At 40.8% G+C, this 26,911-nt stretch overlaps 2 protein-coding genes across 3 annotated transcripts; one reads left to right on the top strand and one right to left on the bottom strand.

Moving 5' to 3' along the window:
- The first annotated feature begins 1,371 nt into the window (after positions 1–1,371).
- Positions 1,372–23,303, top strand: LOC108116009 (tubulin beta chain). Of its 2 annotated transcripts, none has more exons than XM_017227688.2 (7): positions 1,372–1,660; positions 15,834–16,068; positions 16,980–17,209; positions 20,772–20,939; positions 21,266–21,530; positions 22,723–23,045; positions 23,114–23,303. In XM_017227688.2, exons 1-7 carry the CDS (start codon positions 1,604–1,606, stop codon positions 23,207–23,209), a joined length of 1,374 nt encoding a protein of 457 aa, XP_017083177.1. In that variant the 5' UTR covers positions 1,372–1,603; the 3' UTR covers positions 23,210–23,303. The 2 variants fall into 2 exon arrangements, with proteins under 2 accessions (XP_017083177.1, XP_017083176.1); XM_017227687.2 differs by lacking the exon at positions 20,772–20,939 and adding an exon at positions 20,504–20,671 and having other exon boundaries at positions 1,373–1,660.
- A 47-nt stretch (positions 23,304–23,350) lies between these two features.
- On the bottom strand, positions 23,351–26,850 carry LOC108116008 (116 kDa U5 small nuclear ribonucleoprotein component). The gene is made up of 7 exons (XM_017227686.2): positions 26,738–26,850; positions 26,489–26,610; positions 25,761–26,429; positions 25,611–25,702; positions 25,365–25,556; positions 23,809–25,311; positions 23,351–23,749 (listed from the first exon to the last, which is right to left on the bottom strand). Exons 2-7 carry the CDS (start codon positions 26,600–26,602, stop codon positions 23,392–23,394), a joined length of 2,928 nt encoding a protein of 975 aa, XP_017083175.1. The 5' UTR covers positions 26,603–26,610; positions 26,738–26,850; the 3' UTR covers positions 23,351–23,391.
- Between the last annotated feature and the right edge of the window lie 61 nt (positions 26,851–26,911).

Genomic DNA, 26,911 nt, shown 5'->3' with positions numbered 1-26,911 from the left:
TAGCTGATAATTTTTCAGTGAGCTGACCTAGATGTTTAGATCATAGTCAAATTAGCGTCCAATTAATCATTTAAATTAGTTTTAAATGCAAAAACTATGATTTAGTGATACCAAAAACGAATCAGATTGAAAGACTTTCGATAGCAGCAGTAAATAACAAACAAATGTTCTTTTAAAAGTTTATACGTATCCAAAAATATGCTAAAACATGAACTTAAATAACTTTATTTAAATATATTTCCATTTTAAAAGTGTAAATTTGTGATAAGTCTTCATCTTCAAATTTGTAAAGAGACATCCAACATGACACTTGTAGAGACATTGCAATTCTACAAATTCAGTTAGTAGAAGGCAGCTGTAGAATGTAGAATGTGCCGCTCTTTGCACCTTAGACTCACGTGCTATCACCTCATTCTGCGGCACCTCTCTCATTCTCTCTCTCTCTCTCTATCTCTTTGCTTTTCCCTGAGTTTTCTCATCCGCTCAGCGAAGCGTAAGATGAGAGAAAAAAGTGCAGCGTTGGCGCCTTCACCGGTAAAAAATGGGCAGAAAAGGTGGAGAGGAGGGAAAAGCGGGAAACAACACAAAACACGCTGCTAGTGAAAATATCTTGCTTTGTCACACAATTTCACTTCAACTATTGTACATCCAACCTCTGCTCTTCGCGCTCTCTGCACTCTGAGAAATGGGGTGAAAATGTTCTGTAACTTAAAGATCGTGATCCCAATAATTATCTATTATAAATATTAGTTGTGGGGAAGAAGTAATAAATGCCAATTAAATTAAAATACAAAAGGTTGAAACTTGGATTCTTTCCCAAATCTATTTTTATAAATATAAAAAATATATTTATTCGAAGTCTTCAGCTGATAGTATTACTTAAGCCCTTTTTGGGTTGGATATAAATTAGTTCATCCAACTGGTTAAATAGGTATAAAAAGAAAGTGTTTGTTTTCTTGCTTAAAAGTTTTTTCTTTACTTAAGAGTTTATAGCCAAAGACTGTACAGAATTTCATATTATCTGTAAGTAAACAAAATAACCTGTTTAGTAAAATAAACCAGTTTTTAAGGGCACCAAAGAAATGTACATACAGCCGTGTTTAAAAGATTTTCAGTACGTATTTTACTTATTAATACCTGTAAAAGGTTTTTGGGAAATTAATATAAACTTAAATTTTAACTTATAAAATAAATATTCCAAATTCATTTATTCCAAATTATTAATATAGCTTGGCAAACTATTTGTAGCTATTGATAAGTTTTTAATAGAACACTTTTGTGTTTAAAAATTTACCTATTAACATTTTTTTCTAAGTGATAAAACTAACCTTTGGCCACAGAGCACTAATTCCCCCAGGCGGGTCGCTCGCCGGGCAGTCAGTTCACGTTGGATTCTCAAAGCGAGCGCGCGTCGATCGTTCTGCTCCGAAAAGCCTTCTCCAACTCTTCCCCCCGGAATATCAGCGAGTTTGCGTGTCCGATTGTGATTCGGATTGATATAGTGACCGATAATTGCTGATAGTGCGTGTGTGCGTCACAGTGTGTGTTCAATTGAGTTAAGTTCTTTCTAACCGACTGACGGGGTTATTAATTTAGTGGCGAAATGAGGGAAATCGTTCATCTGCAGGCGGGCCAGTGCGGCAATCAGATCGGTTCGAAGGTGCGTATAATTGATATTCCATCGGTATATCTTTGCTCTATTTTATCGCTATTTTTTCGCTATCCTAACCTCACATGTTTAATTATAAAACAGAGTGAAAAAAAAGAGCCAGCGACTATAAATTGTTCTTGTCGGCTCTCCCTCTCACTATCTCGCTCTCTCTATGATTCTCCCCTCTCTTTTGGTGCTTTCCTCGTTTTGTTTTTCTTTTTTTTTATTTTTTTTTTTTGAGTGGGAAAGCAATTAAAATGGGGGGTGGGAATGGGGGGCGGTTGAGAAGGTGGAAAAGATTATTCCGTTAGTTCGGGAAACTATAAAACTGCAAAACATAAAAGAAACCTGACGAGCTAGGCACTTATCTTATCGCTCGCCAGATACGAATATCAACCAGCTGAAAGTATCACATTTAAATTACCTTGGACTCCGAGCATAAAGCAGTCAATTAAGGCCTGAAATCCGCTCGCAAGCTAAGCAAAACCTCGGTCAGGTGTAAACAATTAGCTGGCCGCTTAGTTAAGAGCTTGTGATCAGCCGGCTAGGCAAGCCTACACAGAAAGAAATAAGAAAAAGAGATCATTAGAAGGATCTTGTTGGTAATTTGTATAATAAAAGACATCGGCAAAATCATTATGATTACATTTTATACATCATATCATTAGGCATTTATATAAGAAGGGATCATAAAAAGAAATATTAACTTAGAAATTTATAACAATAAGTAAATTTTAAACTTTTTCTCTCAGCAAACAAACATCTTTAAGTGCTTTCCAGAAACCCAATCCGTAAGCCAAGTATATTTGGCGGGAACTTTAAGTAGCTAACGATGGTCTAGTACTCTATAGAAAGTATTTTGAAACTGGCTCGAAGGTTTCTCTGAAGCTTCCGCACTCATTGTATGCCAACTGGTTTTGGATACTAGAACATTTTTTATAGTTTTCTTAGGCTTTTTATTACGCTTGCCCTCATACAGTTGACTGATCTTACAGTCATAAAAAAGGTTTCCCTTACTGACAGAAGGTTTTCGTGTGATTTTGTAATTACGGCAGAGGAGCTTGTAAATAATATCAGTATCTTGAACCGATACATCTGACTCACGGCTGACAATGACAAACGGTGGGGCTTATGTGTATTTTTCTCGTTATCGGCGGCCTCTAATCAGTGAGCTTGTATAAACAACTTTAAACATAAGTACTCGAAAATAAAAAAAACTGATACGGGTTGCGCCGAAAATAGCAATTACATAGTGTGTTCTGGTATTTTCAATAGAAAATGGGGAAAACGGGCGAGCATGTTTGCGGGCAATTAGAAAAGCTGAAATGAAAACATCGCTGTAACTCGGGGTGGACGCCCATTCTAAGCTAATTCAGCGCATTAACATTAACTCGCACAATTTGCCGCGTCATGAAAATCCAGCTACAAAAAGTCGTTGACGTTTGACACAGTTCTTTCTGTGTATAATTTTTTTTATGTTTTTGTCTTTTTACCCGGCATTTCCCAGCGTAATTTTCTCCGAACGTTTCTCTTTTACACGCTTTTCCACTTGAGGTTTATGTAAACACATTTTCACATATTTTTTAAAGCACTTTTTTGCGTGTGTTTTCACCACTGGCTTTTCAGTTAATTAGAACGCACTTTTCCGGGATGAAAACCCCAATGGCAATCCCATACGATTTTATGCGCCCCATTACGCCCCCGAATCAAAGCATTATTACATCCATATTTTGCCTCCATTGTTGTGGCCTTTGTGAGTCTAAAAAATAAATACGATTATTTATGCAATTTGCCGCTTATCGAATCTTTATAGATTGCATAAAACTTGTTTGTTGGTGCATTAAATTTGAATATAATAATAGCGAACATATTTCGTTGCTTGTCCTATTCATGCGGTCTTTTTTTTTGTTTTAGTTTTTTGTTACACATACGCCTGATTTTGTGCCTTAATTGAATGTCCTTTTCTGATTAATTGGCTGTCAGGATGAATTATTGTTGCAGCCTAGAATAAACAAATAGTAAATATGCAAAACTGCCTACGTGGCAAAACCATACATGCACAATGGCGTAAATGGTGAATGCGATTTTTAAATAAATTTTCAAAACTAATTGCTTCGCTGATAAAGGCCAATAAGCAAATATGGAAAAAAAAAGTTAACAGATTGATTACACATTAAAAGCAGAGCTTATTCACACATGAATGGCCGGCAAAACAGAAAGGATTGTAATTAAAAAAAAGCACAAAGCTTAATAATTCGAAATACCGGCAGCGTACGACGGTTTATTTAGTACATGTCTCGCAAACATAATGTTTTCATTGAATTATGCTTAATTTGATTTTAAAGGATACTGCTATTTAAACCATCTTCTTGGCCAAAGTTTCATTTTCGCAAAATGCCTTGGAAAACGTCTTCCGGCTTTCCTTTGCCAACACCCGAAAATTGATCACATATGTAGGAATATAAATATATATATATATTTATGCCAGGCAAAGGCATCTATCCAAGGATATTTTGGCCTGCAGCGAGAGTTCGTTTTCCTTTGCTTGTCCTTTTTTTTTCTTCATTATTTACATAAACCTAATTTTCCCTAAATCATTTTGTGAACAATAACAAGGAAAATCTATTTACGGCATGGCATAAAGACGAAGGAAAGGCGTTGAGCCAGCTTGGCGGGGAAAGTGCGGATGAAATTTATAGACGACGAGCACACGAAGAAAGGAGAAAGGAGAACAGGGAAAAGAGGAAAAGCCAGGCAACAACAGACAATAAAATTAAAGAGTGGTATAAGCCCGGCTGCAACGGATCCTTTGAGCCAGTATGCACTCGCATACCCGTTTATTTTGGCCCCAGGATACATTTGTTTAGCCCATAATGGCAGGGCATCATCGAGCGAGCAGCGCCAAAATAATGCACAAAATTGAATTATCGATGGCGCTCGCTGGCAGCTATCGTAATTTCTTTATGGTTACCCGATATCGATATCGAGCTTGGTAACTGGGGGAATCGGTGGGATTACATTATGGCCCGGCTTGGCACGTCATAGGTAATGCCCTCGCTCGTATGCAAATGCAATTTTCATGCGGTATATGCATATTCGAATGCTGATGGCTGGGACTGGGAAAACAAGCTATTGATAACTTAGTTGGCATCTTCATTTCACAGCGTTGGAGATGGATACAAGAGTGAGGTGCACTGGGAAATATAGTTATTTAGTTCAAATTGAATGAATTTTGTAAGTCCAAGAAGAGGTCAGTTAGGATAGGTTTTATTTTCTTAGTTTGGAAAAGTATTTTAATACTATGTTAAAATCTTAAGTAATCTCTTTTCATCTTAGAATGGTAAGCTGACAAGTGTATTGTGGCAATCAATTGTCATTATAGCTTAGCTCTTTATTAAATTCTGCACCTGTTTACATATTTCACACCCGCAAGAGCTCTCCTATTCACATCGATGTCTTAAGTAATCAGATTCAAAGTTGTTTAACAATAGAAGAATGCATTTAATGCTGATATGAGGTTCAGTTTCATTAGACGGCTTAGGCACCTCCTGGAAAGTGGGCATGTCCAGCAATTACCTCAGCATGCAAAAAGCTATGAAAGAAAAAACCATCCAAGAGGGCTGGCATGAAAAGAGAGAGGGAAGGAAAAGGGAGAAATATCCCATTTTTTCGCTGGCGAAATATTTTTCAATTTACATAAAAATGCGTTTATGCATACCAAATGAGCCGCAAACATACACACCCTTTTGCAGCTGGTGGATCCCATCGTCCTTGCGCCTAGCAGTATGCAATAGAAATGGGGCGTAGAAAAGAGAGAGGCTTGGGCAGGTGGAAGGGCACAGCCGCCGCTCCGCTGCACAAACTGATTATAAATAAACAAAAGGGAATTTTTATAAATATTTTCAACACACACTCACACTCAGTTCGCCGCAATTTTTGTAGCTGCTGGCTTGATGGAATATAAAAATTACTTATTTATGTATATATTTTTGCTCCGTTACACTTTGCTTTGAACATGTGCATGCAAATTGATGAACAAAAGGGGAAATCACAAAAAGAAAATGCGCATAAATATTAGAAAAACGTGCGGAGAAATTGCGGCAGAGAAAAACCACCTTACCATTGTAACAATACTAAATGTCATCTTATTTTCAACTTTTTACTAGGGCATATTTATAGTTTCACTTTAAAGATAATTAAAGATAAAATACATTAGAAAGTGTGTAAATTATGAGATTGTCTTATAAATACTTCAACGAGATTCTTAGCATTCTGGACAATAAAATATACCTCTTTTTCCTCTCTATCTAATGATTAAAATTAAGATAGTTTTTGTGTAACTTAAAGTAATTTTTAAATTTACATTCTTATACTTTTTCGCTATCCAAAAAAATGTCTTTCCTTCTTTGAAGGACATCAAACCAAGGCAGACAATACCCAAATGGAAGTGCAAGTGCTGGGGTCCTTCCTTTGTGGGCACGTGTAAGCCCCTTGCTACCTCTGAGCCGACAGTTTGACCAGGCCAACAATGAAGTACATTGGACACTGGCCATGTGGGCTGTCCAACAAATGGCCATGTGTTATTTATTTAACACTTTTAAAAAGCATTCCGTTCTTTTGCTCATTAATATCTCATGCTGCTCTTAACGCCATTCAACCGGCTTCCAGTTCTCTGGCAAAAGTGCAAATTGCATATGGTAAGTGGAGTTGGATTGCCAGGGACCAGGTTCTGACCATACATATGTTTCATTACCCATTGTTATTCGAGCAATTGTTTTGCCCTGTCTCTCTCTCTCTCTCTATCTCTTTCTCTTACAGAACATTTTTTATTTTTGTTTTATTTTAATTTTTTTGTTGAGTTTTTCAATTACTTTGGTAATTTTATATTATTGAAATTGCAAGCCGCAAATTGTAATTATTGCGCATTACACTGCCAACGAGCTCTGCAAGCCGGCAGATAGCGGCAGCCATGAAATATGTTGCGCCCGTTGTAATCTGGTATTTACGAAAAAATTAATAATACAATAAAGCAGCTGGCAATGCGTTTTAAACGCCCGGAGTTCTGGCCACTGGAATTATTTATGCAATTGGATTTGCCGGCTATTCGTGCTACAAATTGCTGTCTTGCCGATAAGGCAGAGAGTCAGTGGAAGTGGCAGAGAACATTTTTACACACGCCCTGGGCTTTTAGAGAAAGCCGGCAGATAAAGCATTTGGCCGGCAGATATTAACCGCAAAATGCCAGCAAATTTATGGCAAAGCGAGGCATAATTAAGCCAAAAATACAACTCGCAAAAATAACAATAATCAAGATTGGTTTCGGCTCTGCCTACTCGCACGTGTTTCTGCTTTTCGATTCATTTTGGCTCGTTTTATTTTATTTGCGCAAATTGCGTTGACTAATTGTGCGACCAAATACACGAAATGAATTGCCTAAATAAACAGAAGAAGGAAAGGATGATTTGGAATTCAGGATGCTCTATGAAGAACTAATTGGAATAGAAATTAAAAATGTAAAAAAATGTAACCATAACTTATGAAGTAAACAAAAGTTTCTTCAAAGATGTTTCCAATCAAAGTTCAGCGTTATCAAGTATAAAAGCAACCTGAAAAAACCTCAAAAACATATAGATTGATTAATTTAAATGATTAATACAAATTATTTATAAATTTTATTAAAAAAAACAACCAACAAAATTAAGCAAAAGGCATACCCCATTTAGTGTATTGAATAATCCCGAAAAATAACGAAAGCGAATGCGCGAAACCTCATTAAAAACCAATGTGGTCAAAATATTTATCATTTATATGTTCCTGCTAAATCCACGCTCGACTAGCGTTTGTTTGTATTTGTTTGGACAAACATATGTCCGGCTGCATGTCCTTGAAAGATTAACATCGGTTTTATAATTTATGGCAGGTATGTTCGGGTAAGGGGGGAACATTTTGCTAAAAGAAATTCGGTATTTCAGTGTTTTTAGGCGAAACAAAACCGCATTCGAACGAATAACTTGGCCTAAATGGTTGAGTGGGGAGGTGCTGGTGAGGTGAAAACTATGGCGAATCTGAATAAACAATCTGGTTTCGGCTTTCGGCCATAATGATGGCTAGATCAACACATTTGCCAAATTGTGCAGATATGGACACACATTCACACACACACATATACAGATATCAAAGCATAATTTAAATTTGTGGTCTGTCAAGTTAGCGCAACGAAATTAATCAAAATATTTTGAGAGCTCCGAGTGTTGCAATTATTTTTGGTTTCCATTTCCCACCTGCAATTCCGTGGCAATCCAATTAAGTGCGATTTTCTGGACTGTATTAGTTTTAGAGAATGCCGGACTTCAGCTGGCTGCTCTCTGGTTTCTGGCCAGGCCCCCTAAAAAATATTTCCCCCCATTTTACAAACACACACACACACAAGCAAGTTTTTCAATTTGGCGTATTTGCATTTGCCTTATATTGTATTTCATTTCGGGCTTATTTGACAAACAGTATTAATTGGATTTTTTATGCACGTACATATATTACCAGCCATTCATTCCGCATCCAAAAATGGCAATTAAAATGAAAAATAAAACACTGACTGGGGAAAATGTGTAAAAAAGTTTTGGCCGTTGCTGGCCGATCAAATGGTCAAAGGGAAATTCACGCTTGGTGGTAATAAAAATTAATTTCATTGTCGAATCATAAAAATCCTTATAGGATATTCCCGCAAAATGACCAAGTTTTATCGGCAAATGCACTCGTCCTGCAGGACAGAGATAGAAGTAGATCGAAATTGATTAATAGAGCGAAAGTTTGCTCACTTCTTTATCTGTCCTATTTATTTTTTTTTATCGATTCCACTGCATTTTGCAATCACTATAAAAACATGAATTATTTTGATAGCGAAGCGGCACTTGAGAATAATAAAAAAAGGTAATGGTATTATGGTCATTAATAACCAACAGCGATTCATTTGTCCAGCACTTAATAAAGCCAGACCTCAAATAGAGCAGATCGTAAAAAATAATGTTGGTTGGCCTGCGTAAAAAATGTTCAAGTACATAAAATTGCTGGCACATATTTGTGACAGGTAAATAACCACAGATAAATTGGAATTTTCGGTCAATTCTTCTTTGAGGATTAACGTGTCTTATTTGTTTTCGAGTATTTTCGGGATTTTCTCTGCTTATTTTGATACCTGTTTTTCCTTTTTAGCTGACTTGGTCTTAATTTCTTTGGTGGCTCAGATGCTCCACCGCCAATTCAGGTGGTTGGGACACTCACTTGCCGTTTAACACCACATGAGCCTCAAACTCACACACACCTAACATCACAAAAATCCCTCTGCCGCTGTCTCTGACACTGTTTATTTATTTAGCTTTTGCCAAAGTGTTCTTCAAGCCATGAACTTCATATCGCTTACCATATAAATATTATTATTATTACCCTCTTTGCCACAGGCAAGCAGCCTAAATTCATGGTTTTGTGTATGTTTGTGCATATGGAATGATGGAGTGCAAGTGGCAGTCGTTTATATGCATGGCAGGACCGTAAAACATACGGCGGAGACTGCTCCCCAAACTGTAGCCATTAGCAAATATTATTGCAACCCTTCGGCTTACAGGGTCGAAGACTTGACATCCTTTTTGGGTTTGGGAACATCACCTTTTGAGAAGGTGTCCCTAAAATCTTAGAAAATATTGTGAAAATTGTTTATTTTTCCAATCCTAAGTAATACTTTCTAATCCTAAAAGTAACTTGAAAACTTCTTAAGAAACAGAAAACGGGAACACATTTAATTGATGATCATTATCTTTGCCATAAACTTCGACAGCAGCGACACCTGGGCACAAATCAAATCTGATTCGGGCCATGTTTGTCTCGTTTTGACCACGGAGCAGCAAACAAACCCTGCTGGTCACACACGCACACCATGTCACTCACCCTGACAGACGCACAGCAAAACGCACACCAACGCACCCAGACACACCGTGCACATTAGTTAAGTCAATAGCAGTTCAACCAACGAAATATACAATAAATATTTACATATCTAAATCGACAATTATTGAAATCTCAATTGAAATTGTTTGTTAGCCGCATTGGTCTGTGGATGTGTGTGTTTAAATGAAGCCATACGCACCGTTGACACACACACCTAAATCTATATATCAGTATATCTATGTACATCATATATTGATATCTGCTTGAAGGAAAAAGCGAGGAACGAGCGAATGCCATTGAAATCACAAGAGACGACAGATGCCATCAGAGGGTTAACCCTCGAAAGCTATTGTTTGGGTTATTTAGCAACAGCGAGGGAGGCTTAAGAAGTTGGCCGAGTTCAACAGAAATTTATTATTAATTTCTTTTTTAGTAAATTCCTTAGCTTAATGTTATAAAACTATACTTACTAATTTTCGTTGATAACTAAAAAGAAGCTAAAAGCTTTGAATTCATTTTCAAATAATTACTTCTATCAGTTATTTAAGACAACTATTACCTATTAGTTTCCCTTTGAAACCATTTTGGAAACTCAATTATTTGAGCTCAAAGAAGCCATTGCATTTATTCAATTTCCACCCAAGCTCCATACCGCCAACGGTGCGTATGAGTTATGGAAATTTTAATTATAAGCTATTTGATGTTGCACTTAGACTGCGTCATCGTTGTCCTTGTGTGTATGTACGGTTTATGCACACAGGCGGCACCACACAATAAGCCGAAAGCCGAATGACCAATACTAATGAACAAATATTTGCATATCCTTGCTAGACAAGAGTCTTTGGCCAAGCCTTGAACCTGCCGGACCCATTGATTAAATTAGTACCACCAGTGATGCCATGGCATCTTGAATTTCCGCCAGCCATTTTGCACTTTAATGCCCCGGGCAATTAAAAAAATATAAAATTAAAAACACAGCATAAACAACGAAGTGCAACAGCCAAAAAAACCCATAAAAATGGGAAAATACTGGACGGCGAATGCATCGCAACGCACTGATAATGACAATTAGTGGCCACATTTAAATTGATGCACTTGACGATAAATGCAATTGCAAATTCAGCCACCATGCGTATGCGTGTGTGTGTGTATGTACAAAGGGTAATTTACAGAGGGAAAAATTGCATTTTTCTGGCCAACCCAACTCGCCTCGAAACTCACACGTGCCGTCCAAATTGAGGCTGCTTTATATGAGTATATGGCCATGCCGGGCAATAAATTGCAGCTGCATCGCCAATTGCTTCATTCGCAATGGCTACGTGAGTCTAATTATGCTGCTCTGTTTCGGGAGGACTCTGCCCCGAAAAGCAGACTATAGCCACAGTTAAAATAACAATTTCCTAAAACGTAGGGAATTTTCTTCCTTTTTTCCCCCTTTCTAAATACTTTATTGAAGATTAATACATAAAAGATATGATATCTTTGACAAGTTAAAAAATAAAGTCTATCATCATAAAGAAATCATTGAAGTTATTTCTTCTAACTGCAAAAGCAAGCTCACTCATTTTTCTTAGTGCAAACTTTTTATGGCCCTAAACGACGTCGGCCAATAAAGACAACATGCGAGCGTAACATAGCTACATAGCTGTCAACTGTCGATAAGATCCTTTTAGTGTTATTACAAAATATCCTTATATTTCCCTTCGCCATTCGGCGGGGCATCAAGCGTAGTTTGGGGTACAATTCGTTATTTGCCTTGTGCACACATAAATTGCATTTTTGAGCAGTCCGAGACGGATGGAGCTCAGCTGCCAATTGGCAGGATCCAGTTTCCAGTTTCGATATACCATCTGCCCAGTTGAGGATATATACATGGTAGATTTATACTTTTTGTTCTTTTTTTACGCTGCGAATCGAATGGTTTATGGCCGCAGGCTGCAAAGTGTCATCCGTCGATGGGCGGCCGTTAAGTTTCCAGAGTGTTTTGGCATTTTCGGTTTTTATTGCAAGGGTTATTTTGTACGCCCCCGCCAGCCAAAGCTCATTACTCTAATGGATGCCAAATGCAATCCCCAAACCCACCAAATATTCCAATAGATTTTTCGAAATTAAAATAAATTAACTTGGCCGGACGCTTTGCATTTTAAGCGTTCGCCCGCAAATCGCGCGGATTTGTCGCACATTTGTAAATTGGCAAATGATCGAAATGCGCTGAAATCCTGTTTATTATTTTATAATTAGTTTAATGCCAGTGGCCGAAAATTGAATTGCATTTCCAGTTTGTTCCGCTCTCAGCGGCCAATGGTGGGTTAAGAAATCGCCCGAGGAGTAGGGCATACGGGTTAATGTGTATGCGGTTGGATTTTTAATGATTTTCACGCACGAATGTTAATTAGAAATGCAGTCTTTTTTTAGTTCGCGTTTATCTTCTGGCATTGCATGTTGCCCACATGTACATTGCAAAATATAGATATTTAATTATTTATTTTAATTGAATTTTAATAAAAGTGGCATAGTATCGAGAAAACTTCGCATTTATTATTTTAGACCAATGAATAATTTTTTAATTTTCTGTTGGCCTGCTGACAACTTAATTAAAATTTGCGAAGAAAAAATGCACACAATTAATGGTCGCTTGCCAACGGCATGGATCTAAATTAAATCATAAAATCAAATTAGATAAAGAGAATTTCCATGGATATGAATAAATAGCTAGGCAAAATCCGGTGCACTCATTTCGCATGTCAAGCTCAGCGCCTTGAGACAAACTTGGCCATCATTTAATATTTATTACTGCAATTGTTTATTATTTACGTGAGCCGCGAGCTACGGCATCAAATTTAGTATGCAAACGCAGCTGCCGAGCAATCTGTCTCCCCTGCCACATCCACTCCTCGAAATCTACCCCCTCCTTACTCCCCTCGTTCACTTCCGGTGCGACATGCACTTCCGTCGCTTTGCGCCACGCGCATCCTTGTCTAAAGCGAGCTAAAATGTCCTTTTATAGCCGCTGGCTAAGAGAGAACTAAGCAGAAGTACAGGGAGAAAAAATGTTTAAAATGTACATTTAGGATCAATTTTTTATTAAATAATATTTGTAGAACATAACTTTATTTTTACAAATGGATGAATTAACAAATTTTGTTAAACAAATTTTAAAAAAATCCTTTTTTCTCCGTGTAAAAACTGGTCAGAATTAATTTATGCGCACTTTTTTTTCCTTCTTCCTGTGGATCGCGACTTTGCCACTTGACTTTTGTTTCGGTTTTTGTGCAAACGCTCTGGGAATTTTAATTTTGGATTTCTTTCAAGTAAGCAGAAGTCCAAGACCAAGGCGGAGTTTGGGGACTCACAAAAAGCGGGCGCCACAAAATGGCGCCGCTTTGGTCAACGCACGCAGCTCTTTTGTTTACTTTTAATTTGATCATTGGTGGTTTTTTGTAGCCAAGTGCCTTTTGGTCAGGTTCCCTCTTGGCACATGGACGCAATTTTGTAATTAAGCAATTTGACCGCAGCAGCAGCCAGTGAAAAGTTTTAAGCAAATGAAGGCAGCGTAATTGTTTTCTTCGTTTTTTTCCCCCAACCGTGACTTTGGCAAGAGGATTCCCCAAATGGGAATCTGATGGCCTGTCGCGGACCACTTTACCCACTTCAAAAACTGCCAAATATGGTCTTGTTGTTTTCTCTTTTTTTTTTTTTTGATGTTGCGTGTCAGGAGCCGGTGGATGATGGGCAGATCGACTGGCAAAAGTTTTTGTAAATAAATTATGCTGCTCACTCAATGCCAACGGCCGGCAAACGGAGCGTGAGTAGTCAGAAAAGAAAAGCGCTTATCTGCAATTGGCTTCCTAGAAAGAGGAGGGAGAGTGGAGGAGGAGGAGGCAGTACATTTGAATTTCCCCACAGGCAACAAGTGCCAAGGACAACAAGGACCCATGTATTCCATGCGGGCCGTGTAAGAGGGCATTTCGAGAGGGGCACACAAAGAGTTGCGCATGCAAATCAAAGTTATTGTCAAGCCAAAAGTGCCCACCGATGCGTACAATTGAGTGTCATATTTCCAGTTTGTTATGTATGCAAAAGCCAGCATGTGAGGGCCAAACTTTTCTGCCATTCAAAACTTTTCTTGGCCAGCGATTTTTCTTGTCTCTATTTTGGCCATGCAACTTGTTATCATTGTTGCGTGTCTAAGAGCCAATGGAGGAGTAAAACTTTTGCCAAACAATCGCACTGCCAGCGCAAACATTTATGCGGCTCTTGGATTAGCATGGCATGGCATGGTATGGCATCGCTTGCCCTGCGTGGTGTCTTCGGAAAAGCTGAATGCCAAAACTATATGCAAAAAAAAAAAAGGAAAACACATAGCATACGCTCTGGGGCTGGTACAAAAAGGACGAAAGAGGGGCTCTTTGTGTGTGTGCAATCAACCGTTATCAAATTTTTCGAACTTTTACAACTTTCACCTAGCCCTCACCCACCAAAATTCCCCTTCGCTTTCCCTTTGTTCGCTGGCTGGAAAGACTTCAACGCTTTACGCAAGCCACTTAACTATTTATGGCCCAAATGCAGGCGTGTGTGTTCCGGAATCCTCGGAAGAGTGTGTGCCTCAAAGTGCTCGATGGAATGTCTGACAACCAAGCTTGACATAAACACCGGGTGCCATGCATTATTCAGGACATTTCCTTCACGGAGAAAAAAGTAATACCTTCTTGCTGTCATATCAATTCTTTCACATCATTTCCATTCCATCAAATTACCAACACAGGCAGTTCAATCTATCTAACAATATTTATGTAAAAGTTACTTAAAGGAATCTTTATTTGTTTATATTTAATAGCTTGTTTGATTCAAAACTATTGAATTTAAAGAGTTTTCAAAATAAATCAACAAATCAAAAATTCCACCTCACTGCACCACCCAAAACCTATAAATATCATTTGGATAAGCCATGTCGATATGTCAGAGATATGATAAGATTATAAAAACTACCAAATTGATGGCCAATTTCGGTAGTGATGTGATTTTTTCTCTGTGCTGTCATTTTCTCGACAGTCACTTGAGTTTATTGTCAGGACAGTGAGGGCGACCCTGGCAGCTGGGAAAGTCGCATCTTCGCCGTCATGTGCAACTAATTAAAATTCATATTCAGTAATCAATCTGACGGTGACCTTCGGTATTAAAATGCTCGCATATAAAAATGAATTCATGGCCCTTGGCTGCTGCCTTTAAGTCCATTAAAAATCATTTTGATCAATGGCAGCCGTGGCAGGCCGAGCGCGCACATTGCGATTTTCTCACAATTAGCATTTTCCCCCCATTTTTCCACAATTTCTCCCCCCAAACGCCACACTTTCGCCCACACGCACTCACCTGTCGGTGTGGAGAGATGGGAGGGGCAGGCGATTGAAACATTTTTAAAAATTTGAAATTCATATGCGCAGCAAACGTGAAATGTTTTGCCAAGCGTATTGTGCAATAAAAAATAAAGAGCCAAGCCAAAAACAAAACAAACACGAACCGAGCTCGAGAAATTCTTGTGTAAATAAAATCGAGGAACGCTATCGAGAGAGGGTACCTACATATATATATATATATATATTTGTGCGCAGGTATATGTATATGAAAATACCTAAAAGGATTCAATTATTCCCGCTCGTTACACAACAACAACAAAATAACACGGCATGAAAAAATTGCGCGCCCATGGAAGTATGCAACAGAAATTGCTCACGGCATGTAAAGTGCTCGCTATGGGTGTGCGTGTGTAAGTGAGTGAGGGAGGCAGCCTGGATGGTAGGCAGGGTCATGCAGCATATGCACGCGCATAAATCGACGACAGATACGAGGTCTCCGATGGCGCTGGCAATAAAAGCAAAAGCCATGTAAAAAGGACACTCATATTTATATGCATTGATTGCCAAAGCAATGCAACACAAACACACACACACACGCAGGCACAGCGTACACCCCACACCCACACACACACACAGCATTGATTGTAAAATAATATTCGGAAAAAGAAAACGGAGGCAAGAGCCTCGCGAAATTTCATTGCATTGAAAGCGGGCGCTGTCATGAAATATCACGCATACGTCATGTGAAACGAACGGTGGAACACATATGCAAATGCGCTCATTGCAACCGCCGCATATTTGCATACATCAGCCGGCCTCCATTATGCACTTAAATCATTATTGAAACGGCATTAAAGTAGCGTTTCGTTTTCCCTTCTTTTATTTTCCAGTTCTGGGAAATCATCTCCGACGAGCATGGTATCGATCCCAATGGATATTACCATGGCGAGTCCGCTCTGCAGCACGAGCGGATCGATGTCTACTACAACGAGGCCAGCAGCGGCAAGTACGTGCCTCGAGCGGTCCTTATCGACCTGGAGCCAGGCACCATGGACTCCGTGCGCGCGTCACCGATGGGCCAGCTCTTCCGGCCGGACAACTTCGTCTACGGACAGTCGGGAGCTGGTAAGTTTAAATTTCAACTATAGATAATCGTTGCTTTGACAGTCTCTTATCTAAGTCATGTCAACATGACAACCCATAGATATCTGCTGGCTATTTTTGAACATTTGATTGATATTAGAATTATATTTTTTGTCTTGTTCATATCAAACCAAAAATGTATAACTAAAGGTGTGTTTAGAGAGACAATTAGAGCAAATGAAGAAATAAAAACTTTTAATTTGTAGCATTTAAAGTTGAAAATGTAGAACTCTGTAGAATAATGGCCTTCCTATGCTCGCATGAACCTGTTTAGTAGCCAGTCTTTTTGGCATTTTCCTAATGCATTTCCGTTGCACTCGTTAATGGGTGAATGTCGTGTTCGTGTGCCAAAACGTGGCTTTTGTTTTCCGACTGCTTTTCGGGATGCTTTTGTTTTGGCCAAAGCTCAGGACCACACCATCAATGACTGGCCAGTCACCGCTACTGCATTTGTCCTTTGGCACGGTCGTTATTGCAGCTGGTTGGCCTTGTTGCAACAACGAAAACAGGAACAGCAGCAGGAGCAACATGAGGAGGCGGCGTTATCCTTGCTTTGATAAGCACTAACCAATTGACAAGATGAGCACCATGGATGGTATTGTTATCACAGGCGAGCTTATCAGTGAACAGCCGCTGGTGTGATATTCCTACCGCGGCCAGGACCTCGCAAGCCACACTTCATCCTCAGGTGCCAGGGAGGATGATGGCGTTGATGATTGCAATTATAAAATGGCCTGCGGATGATGATGAAAATTAATTTTGTACATGTCAGCCGTTGTTGCTTCTGGGGCTGCTGTAATGACCCACAATAGCGCGAATTTTGATTAGCTTAGAACAGGAACATGTGCTTCAATTTAAGCAGAAATAGTTAAGACTAAATCTTCTTTTCGCAGGAAACAACTGGGCTAAGGGCCACTATACAGAGGGCGCTGAGCTGATTGATTCCGTGCTGGAGGTCCTGCGCAAGGAGTCCGAGGGCTGCGATTGCCTGCAGGGATTCCAATTGGCTCATTCGCTGGGTGGCGGCACTGGCTCCGGATTGGGAACATTGCTCATCTCGAAGATTCGCGAGGAGTACCCCGATCGCATCATGAACTCGTTCTCCGTGGTGCCCTCGCCAAAGGTAAGTTCTCATTGACAACCCAAACCTACCTGCCAAAGCATCACCTGCAACAGATCATTATCATTTGTGGTCATGACGAATGCAATCCGCTTAGCAAAATCAGCTTACTGCCGTGGAGAATGGGCAGCAAATCAGGGTGTGTGTCCTCTGCTGAACACCGGTTGACATCGACGACGTGCCACCATTTTGGGGGACCACCCATGGTGATGGTCCTAAGCCGACCCAAAAGCGCTTTACACCTGCACGCGTTTTGGCCAAATTAGCAGGCAAAAGCCACAGAGAGTCGCTCCCGTTTATTTTCGTGCGCCGAAAGTATGCCACAAATGTTGTTTTATTTATGCAATTCATACGCTAAATTCAATTGGCGGCTTTGTGCGCAGCCTGGGCCAGCTTTGTCCGAATAATTCTAATTAATTTGCAGGCGAAATTAGCAGCACCGCCAACGACCAGCGGCCAGCGGCCAAAGCCTAATTGGCAATGCAATTTTAATGCAATTTAGTGGCTCAAAATCGCAAGATTGACCCCCTCACCTGGATTTTTTTGTAGCACCACTATATTGCCCCACAGCCTTTTTTGACACGCCTCAATTGCCGCTTAATTAACCCAGTTGCATATATTACACGTGCATTCAGAAATATAGATGTAGAAATATTAATAGATATATCTAAATGGTAGTGTGCGTGTGTGTGTGTGCAGCAGGCACGTGATACGCCTTCATTTGCATTATTCGCATTTAATTACATTTTGACATTTAATTAAATTTATTCAGTACAGAATTAATTGTCAGTGGCAGGAGGTGTCCTGGCCAGCAAATTGTAAATGTAGACAAACAACGGCAATTTATAAAAAATTATTAACCTAAATATTTTGGTTTCAAAACAAATATTACAAGAACTTTAGTTCATTTACATTTAATTAACCAAATATAAAAAGAGGTTTACTCTAAACAATGCAAAGTATTTATGCTTAAAAATAGACATTTTATTTATTTTAATTATTCTGGTTAGCCGTTTAATATTGAATATAGATAATAGGCAACTGGAGTGGTATGATTTTATTAACAAAATTGTTTTAGTAAAATCCTCAACTAAACTTCTGGCTTAAAATCTCTAAATATATTCTTCAGTAATCTCTTCAGCAGATTATGTACATTTCCAATGAATCGATTGAGATTTTTAATTTAAGATTTTCACTCACATCTTCGGCAATTGTAGGTTTCAAGACTCCCGACAACAAGAAAAGCCCTTGAAGCGTGAAATTAACATTTGACAATGTTCTTATTGGCATATCGGAGTACACAATAAATTTTATGGAATTTTTAGTGGAGCCCAGAGGTCACACACTCGTAGTGCGTTAAATTTATTACCGTCACGGCTGAACGCCAATGGTCAACTATTGAACCAGTCCCCGACCCCTGCTGAATATGGGGTTTAACTTTAAATGCCAGGATATATCCCCCCTCCTTTTGGACTGTTATTTATGTGCCGTGCTGGGTTTGCTTGGCTTACCGCAATGTTTTGGCTTCGGCGGTCATTTTATTGCGGCCTGGCCTGACACATGCCTGTCACGTTATAGCGGTTTTAATATGTGCGCGTATATAATTTAATAGTTTTTCATACCCGTCGCCGTCATCAGGCGCAATGTAAAGCCTTTGTCGCTTTGATAAGCGTCATTTATGCAAATGCAGCGCATTCACACAGAATAATCAGAATAAACAGCAGCAAAAAAAGACGACACAAAAAAAGGTATCTCCACTGTTTAAATGGTTCAATATTTTAGCCTTTGATTAAAGTATTTAATTACGTTCATTAATTAACGCACATCGCTTCGAGTCCGACTGAAACTGAAGGATGCCTTTCGGTTGCCATGGTGCATCTGAGATTTGCACCTGCTTTTTGGACAAAGCAATGATATCAAAATGCATGCTCGTAAATCCTCTAGATTTCGAATCATACACACACACACACACCCAGCACACACCCAAACAAACACTGAGGAGACAAATATTGTGTTCTGGCGATGTACAAATAGTCAGGCCGGCTACAAATACCAAATACAAAATGCAAAATGCATATGCCCGAGCATAACTCATTAGTATTAACTGCATGTACCAGCTAAGCAGACAGAGGTATGTTTTGAGTGTTGGTGTGTACAGAGAAAAAATCCAGATCCCTTTTTCCTTGAAATCCAAAAAAAAGAATTAGTGTGAGGCAAAGAAAATCATAAGAATACGCCTAAAGTTGGACAATACTTTATCTCACATTTTTGTGATTCCCTGACTAAGCACCACAGAACTTGTTTTTATTTTCCCAGAAAACAAAGCAGCATAAATAAATTAAGTTCTTATAAAGATTTTTTTTTTTATTTTTAACAAAAATTTTCCGTGTGCAAGGTCCTTAAAGTGTGTGCGTGAGAGGACACGTTATCGCTCTAGGGCTGTGGCCATTAAATAATTGCTACAATTTATGTGCGCACACTTCGCATACGGCAAACCGAAGCTGGAAGCTGGAGTGAAGTTTGTCGCATGCTTAAAAGTCCCCTTTCCCACAACAAAACACCCGGTCGCCTGCCTCCCGTCGCCTGGCCCTGCATTCAACAACCGAAGAGCAATGCATCTTGGCTGCGCAAATATAGAGGGCAAGCCAAAGATTATACATAATTTTCAATTTGCAGCATTCGAAACACACACCAGGCATGTATGAATGCGAATATGTGAATGTGAATGGGGTATAGCTGGCACCCAGATGTTTGTGCAACATGCAACTGCATTTATGCAACAACTCTCGGCCTGAGTGCCGCTCCAGGCTCAAAATGGCATTAGCAACTGCAGGTTGCAGCCACAAACAACTGGCTGTATTAATAGGGTCTGCTATTCAGTTAGCACTGCATTCGAATTGCATCCTGTTGGCAGAATGCATTTTTCATGTCCATGCCTCAACTGCCAGCCATGAGATTGGGCCAAAAGAAGTGGGAATTAGACGTAGAATGCGGCCAATCGTTGATTATTGCCTAGAACAAATATGGGCATCAGCTTCAGTTTGCAATGAACTGAACAATGAACTTTAAATGCACTTTAATAAATCCCTTTATAATACTTTAACTTATCTAAGCTTTAGCGATGTCCTTACTTGTCATTACTCATTCATTAAACTAATTCTTATCGTCGTTATATTAGAATCTGACTCCTTTGGGAGTACGCTGATTGCTGATAGCATTGCTAATTAACGAACTTGTGTCTGCTCCTCCTCCTGCATGTTGCACTGCTACTACTGTTGACACCATAAACGCGTCCAGGTTTCCGACACTGTCGTGGAGCCATACAATGCCACGCTGTCCATCCACCAGCTGGTTGAGAATACCGACGAGACCTTCTGCATTGACAACGAGGCTCTCTACGACATCTGCTTCCGCACGCTGAAGCTATCGTCGCCCACCTACGGCGATCTTAACCATCTGGTCTCCGTGAGTACCCCCAAATCAATCCATCTAATGCATCCTTTCTTTGTCCCTCCCCCCGTTTCCTCTTCCTCCATCTTCTTCAAACGGAATTAATCCCGGAAAGGTGTCCGAGGTGGTGGTGGAGCCATATAACGCCACGTTGTCGCTGCATCAACTTATTGTGGATACCGATGAGACATTCTGCATCGACAACGAGGCTTTATATGACATCTGCTATCAGAGCCTGCGCCTTGGCTCACCCACCTACGAGGATCTTAACCACCTTGTGTCTGTAAGTAGCCAAGAATAGGAAATCAAAGCAAAGATGACGATGTCCAGGTGTCTACTCGAAGAACCAATAAGCCAAACCTTATCCTAGCCTCACTCTATTTGGGTGCTTTAAACCTTAATCTCATAACTAGAAACTCGCTATTGATTTTAATTTTATTTATACAAAGTTTAAAAGTATTTAAACAACCCATCAAAAAATTGAAGTTTTAATATATTTCAAGTGAATTTTGTATTTTCTTTTCAATCATAAGCGATTTTCTAAGTACCCTATAACCTACCTTGATGTATATATATTGAGTTGTATATAAAATCTTCTTTTCCAACCAGGTCACAATGTCCGGAGTGACCACCTGCCTGCGCTTCCCTGGCCAGCTGAACGCTGATCTTCGCAAGCTGGCAGTTAACATGGTGCCTTTCCCGCGTCTTCACTTCTTCATGCCCGGATTTGCTCCCCTGACCGCCAAGGGATCCCAGCAATATCGTGCCCTAACGGTAGCAGAACTGACCCAACAAATGTTCGATGCCAAGAACATGATGACCGCCTGTGATCCCCGGCACGGACGCTACCTCACAGTGGCATGCATCTTCCGGGGTGAGTCCGGGAGTTGAATGAAACCCACGGGGGTGGAAAAAGAAAAATAGTTTTTTAACAACAAGCCCTAAACACTTCCACGCGTAGCCAAAAAACACAGGGATCCATTCATCTATCCGCTCATTTATTCAGAAGGCCCCTCACCGGCTTATCCGGGCCAACTTTGTCACTTTGTCATGGGCAGCCGGTGGCACACCTGTCCGCCGATTTTCCGGTCTCCGCAGGCACGTAGTAGTAGGTACAGGGGTGGAACAAAGAGGATGGTTTTCTAAAAAAAATGTCGAAACAATATCTTTTAACATACCTTTTAAAATGCTTTTCATATAAAAATGGAACGTTTAAGAACCCCTCAAAAACATTTGCCACATCCGCCCCTGACTAACACCTTGGACTCCTGGGGCTTGGCTCTGGCGACGATTTTATTAGCCAAAGCCGAGCACTGGGCCTACTACTTATGGGCGCCACTAAAAATGATTAATGCCCGCTGGCTGGCGGCTAAAAAGGCTGCAATCCGTCAACGCGCACGTAGCGCAAATTTGTTAGCCAGCCCAATGCTACTCCCGTCGAAAAAGGTTGCTGGCATTTTTTCGCGCTAATTTTTAAATTAATAAACTGCGATGCGGCGCCCAAAAGTATGCCGCATAATATTTCATTTGCTATTCCTTGTGTGCGACGCTTTTGCCCTTGCTTTTGACTGATGACTCGCAAAACGCGCGTAATTAGAAATTTACTTTCAAGATCCATTGGGGAATTGCGACCGCCGCCTGACACAGCCCCTTGGCTTAACTAATCATGCCGAACGTGACTTGGGGTGCACTCCACTCCCAGAACCATCTCCATCTCCAGCTCCGGATTCGTTTTCGTCTCCGACTGACTGCCAGAAATACTTGCAAAATAATTAATCACAAAAATGTGTGCGGAAAAAATTCCAGCGAGGAGGAATTTAAACAACTTTTTTAGTTACCTCCTGGGACTGTTTCTGTTTCTGTTTCCATTCCCATCTCCGAGAGTTCCCAGCCCAGGTGCCAAGGTGCACAGCCAGGACTTAGAAGCCGTTTAGTATTTCATATTCAGGGATTTGGGGATTCCGCCTGCGCATCAAAGCGAACTTGGCTTTTGATGTAAACGCGCACAGGAAGATTCCGGCTCTCGCCTGAAGATATTTTTTTAACGCTCACTTAATAATTAACAGGACCCATGTCCATGAAGGAGGTGGACACCCAGATGCTCAATGTGCAGAGCAAGAACAGCAGCTACTTCGTTGAATGGATTCCCAACAACGTCAAGGTGGCCGTCTGCGATATCCCGCCCCGAGGCCTTAAGATGTCCGCCACTTTCATTGGCAATTCGACGGCCATCCAGGAGATCTTCAAGCGCATATCCGAGCAATTTACCGCCATGTTCCGGCGCAAGGCCTTCCTGCATTGGTATACCGGCGAGGGCATGGACGAGATGGAGTTCACTGAGGCCGAGAGCAACATGAACGATCTGATATCCGAATACCAACAGTATCAGGTGGGTGATTGTTGTACAACCAACCCTTCCCCTTTCTAATCCTAGTTAAATTTTCTTATTTTCTTTAGGAGGCTACAGCCGATGATGAAGTCGAGTTCGACGACGAGCAGGCTGAGCAAGACGGTTACGAGTCGGAGGTCCTGCAGAACGGCAATGCCGAGTAGGGCTATAAACTAACACAACTGTAGCTGTTTTCTGTATACTATTTTGTAAATTATTTGGCCCAAAAAGGCTTCAAATAAAAATCTAGTAAATATAGTAGAAAAGAAGATTACCTTTAAAATTCAAAATTAAAATTACTAAAGTATGTCTAAAAGTTTTATTGGGTTTTCTTGAATCCTGAAGCCTAAAGAGGATAGTTGACCAGCACATCCTGGCGAGCAAGTTCTAGCAACATAGGGTCGTCGAAGAATTTGTTGATAGACACATCCTCGGAAAGACCCTTCCTGCGGCGCGTCTTAATCATAAACTCTCGCGCCAAGTGCGACGCCTGTTGCGGCTCCAGCGGACGGATAATTATGCTCTTGTCCAAGGGATCACCTGGTACGATTTGCCAGTGATGGAATACCGAAAGGCAAAAGGCCTGACCCTGAGTGTGCGTTCGGAGATCCGTCTCAAATCCGAATGAATCGATGGCGGGTATGAACGCTTTGATCGTATAGATGGGAGAACCAGATACCGGTGCATCCTGCGTCACATGTCCTCTAGAAAAAGATTTATATTGTCAATACATAGACTATCAAGTATGGCCATTAAAACTCACCTGCGTCTTGCTAGTACAGTATAAACAGCGGACACGCAATCGGCGGGCGCCTGGACTTCCACAAACAGATATGGTTCCATCAGACGCGGCGTGGCCATCAAAAATGCGGAGTAGGCAACTCGACGTGCAGTTGGAATGATTTGTCCGCCACCGCGATGCAACGCCTCATTGGCAATAACTCCATCGAGTATTTTAAACTTGACATTCCGGATGGGCTCCTCGCATAGAGGACCTTCCCTCGTTCCCCATTGGAAGCCCTGCACAATCGAATCCTTTACAGCTGTTAAGAGATTCTTGTCCACTTCAGAAGGCAGAGTGTCGTCCACAAGGATATTTGGTCCCGTTGTGTCGGGACCGAAAGCCCAAATGGAACGCGCCGCCAGCAAATCCCAATCGTAATTGACCTGGAAGAACTCTCCAATGCGTTTCTTGTTCCAGTTTATGCAGACTGTTCCATTTTCAATGTCCTCTGCCAGACCCTTTTCCAGTGGCTCTGAGATCATGGTGATTTTATTCTTTTTGTTAGGCGTTTCTGCGAAACATTTTAGCGAACTAGTTTCTACAACCGTCTCGCAAAAAGCCACAACGGGATCTGCCACTTTAATGTCGATCTCTGAATACATTTTCCTCAGATCGTGCATCACGCAATCGAGATACAGCTCGCCAGTACCTAGGATGACATGCTCACCCGACTCCTCGACTCTCGTCGAGAGAAGTGGATAAGATTTGTTCACCTTACGTAGACCATCCAACATCTTGGGAAGCTCAGAAGGATTAACAGGCTCCACAGCAATCTTAATAATGCTCTGAGTGTTAAACTTAAGAGGCCGGAAGATGTAGAGGTCTTCTGGGACATTAATATCCACAATAGTGGAGGTTTTCACGATGCACTGATCGATGCCTTCGATGAGCACCCAATTTCCGGCGGGAACTCGATTTAACTCTACCTTATAACGAGACTCAAATACCCACAAACGGCCGACTTGGAGTATGCGAGAATCCTCCTCATCCTGCAGCGTGTAGTTTTCTCCCAGTACTCGAACCTCCTGGCCAGCATGCAAGGTGCCTGAGACAATTCTCGCCAGCACTTGGAAGAATGTACAATCGTCGTTGGGATACATCTTAGAGCTGTGCACCATTAGGGTTCCATACTGATTACACGAAATCATATCTCGATATATGTCTCCCTCTTTCGGTCCAGTGTAAATATGGTCCACTTTGCGCTTGGCATTTTCCAAAGGCGATTTAATATGCTCCACGCACATGCCCACAAACCCGCTGCAATCGCCCATGAACCGATTACAGACGAGACGTAGTAGTGGCCTTATATTGGACTTCATCTCCTCCTTGGAGACGCGCACATTAAGCTCAGCCAAAGTGTCCGACAAAGTGGTGTCCACATCGCCAACAACCTGGGCGATCAGCTTGTACATGGGCTCCAAAATGAACTCCACAAAGCTGCGCTGTGCCGAATTATGCGGCTGCTTCTTAGAGAATTTACGCCTATTTATAGAAAAATTGAAAATAAGTTATTTTGGTATTTGATATCTACTTACGTTTTGCTATTGAAGTACATGTCGCCCCAGAGGCGCTTGGCAAAGTCTAGATACGCCACTCCCTCATATGTGTCCGCATAGAGCTTGGCAAAAGACTTTAGAGTAAAGCAAAAGCCATACAAAGAACTGGCAAAGCAAACGTTGCCAAGAATGGGCGAAACTAATAGATTATCTTCTGCAGAGCCATATGTGCTATAAAAAAAGAAAAATTTATAGTTTTGGTTATAATAAAAAAAAGATATTCACCTTAGCAGTCCATTTACCTCCTCCACAATGTGTTTTAGCTTAAAGTAGGCATCCTGAGGTGGCAACTTTAGCTCCAGAATAAGCCGATCAATCTACAAATCATAGAAACATTTAAGAACGGGCTTGCATGGTAATAAAGCCATCATTTACCTTGTTTATGCACACGGTGATGGCTTGGCGCTCCTGCACAGCATGTTTAAGCAAACGTTCCGTGTTCAGCATAACGCCCTCGGCGGCATCGATGAAGATAACCACACCATCGCACATTCGCATGGCGGCGGTGGCCTCGTCCGAGAAGTTGACATGCCCTGGGGTATCGAAGATGTTTAGCAAGTAGCTCTTTTGCTTGACATCCTGCAGGACAAGAGTCACCGGCGTGGCCTTAATACTGCATCCTCGCTCTTGTTCTGTGAAAAGAGTGTCCGTGTACCGCAGCTGACGCTCCTCCATGTTCTCGAACTGCGGATGCGTCTGCCGGATGAGGCAGTCGACGAAAGTGGTCTTGCCGTGGTGTAGGTGGCCAACTAACGCCACGTTGCGAATTAGAGGTGGAGTATCCATCAGGTCAGCCATAAATTCCATGTCATAGGTGGTCTCCTGCATGTCCTGCTCCTTGATCTGGAACTTGAGCTTCTTAACCGGCTCGATCAGAGGCTTGTCCAACGGCTGGGCGTCTTCCTCCTGTACAATGGTCTCCACGTCCGGCCCGTAAACCTCAACGGCTGACGGATAATAACGCTTATCCTCGTGCAAAACGACGGCAGTCACCTCCTTGTCCTCGTCCTCCTGCGGCTCCACTTCGTCCTCGTCCATGGCATCCTTTTAATGGATTATGATTATTTACAGATACATTTTATTACTTGTATACTCATGGATACCTCTGGATCATCCTGCACATCGGGTTGCCCGTAGATACTTTGGTCATCATCATCATCGCTGTCTAAGTCAGGGCCAATATAGTTGCCAAACTCATCATATAAATCGGAATCCATGTTATTTGCTGAAAAATGTATGTTATTATGAACATTTTCATTCAAGATTTGCCAGCGGCGCATTAAAAATTTTTAACTTTAAATGTACTCTAAAATAATATTACTGGCTTGTTAGTATTATTTTTAATAACTCACCAAAGGTTTAAGCACCAGCTAATAGCAATTTTATTCTTTTTAATTAAAGAAAACACCGTATAAATAAGTATTTTACAAATTTTATACAAAAACGCGGATTGCAAACACGCTTTTCTTCTTCTTCCCTATGAAGTAAACAGCTGTTAAATTGCCGGCATTTTTTACGGCATTGCC

The sequence above is a fragment of the Drosophila eugracilis genome, unplaced genomic scaffold, assembly GCF_018153835.1.
Source record: "Drosophila eugracilis isolate 14026-0451.02 unplaced genomic scaffold, ASM1815383v1 contig_367, whole genome shotgun sequence".
NCBI lineage: Eukaryota > Metazoa > Arthropoda > Insecta > Diptera > Drosophilidae > Drosophila > Drosophila eugracilis.
The sequence above is the reverse complement of the archived record's forward strand: the minus strand, read 5'-3'. Positions and strand labels throughout refer to the sequence as shown.

What these genes read in the sequence shown, in the direction of transcription:
- LOC108116009 (XM_017227688.2), top strand. Translation starts at nt 1,604, where the DNA reads ATGAGGGAAATCGTTCATCTGCAGGCGGGCCAGTGCGGCAATCAGATC. An exon ending in CCGTGGTGCCCTCGCCAAAG is followed by an intron (nt 17,210 to 20,771) that starts GTAAGTTCTCAT and finishes AATCCCGGAAAG; the next exon opens with GTGTCCGAGGTGGTGGTGGA. An exon ending in ATCTTAACCACCTTGTGTCT is followed by an intron (nt 20,940 to 21,265) that starts GTAAGTAGCCAA and finishes TTTTCCAACCAG; the next exon opens with GTCACAATGTCCGGAGTGAC.
- LOC108116008 (XM_017227686.2), bottom strand. Translation starts at nt 26,602, where the DNA reads ATGGATTCCGATTTATATGATGAGTTTGGCAACTATATTGGCCCTGAC. An exon ending in TCACCGTGTGCATAAACAAG is followed by an intron (nt 25,703 to 25,760) that starts GTAAATGATGGC and finishes TATGATTTGTAG; the next exon opens with ATTGATCGGCTTATTCTGGA. An exon ending in ACTGTACTAGCAAGACGCAG is followed by an intron (nt 23,750 to 23,808) that starts GTGAGTTTTAAT and finishes ATCTTTTTCTAG; the next exon opens with AGGACATGTGACGCAGGATG.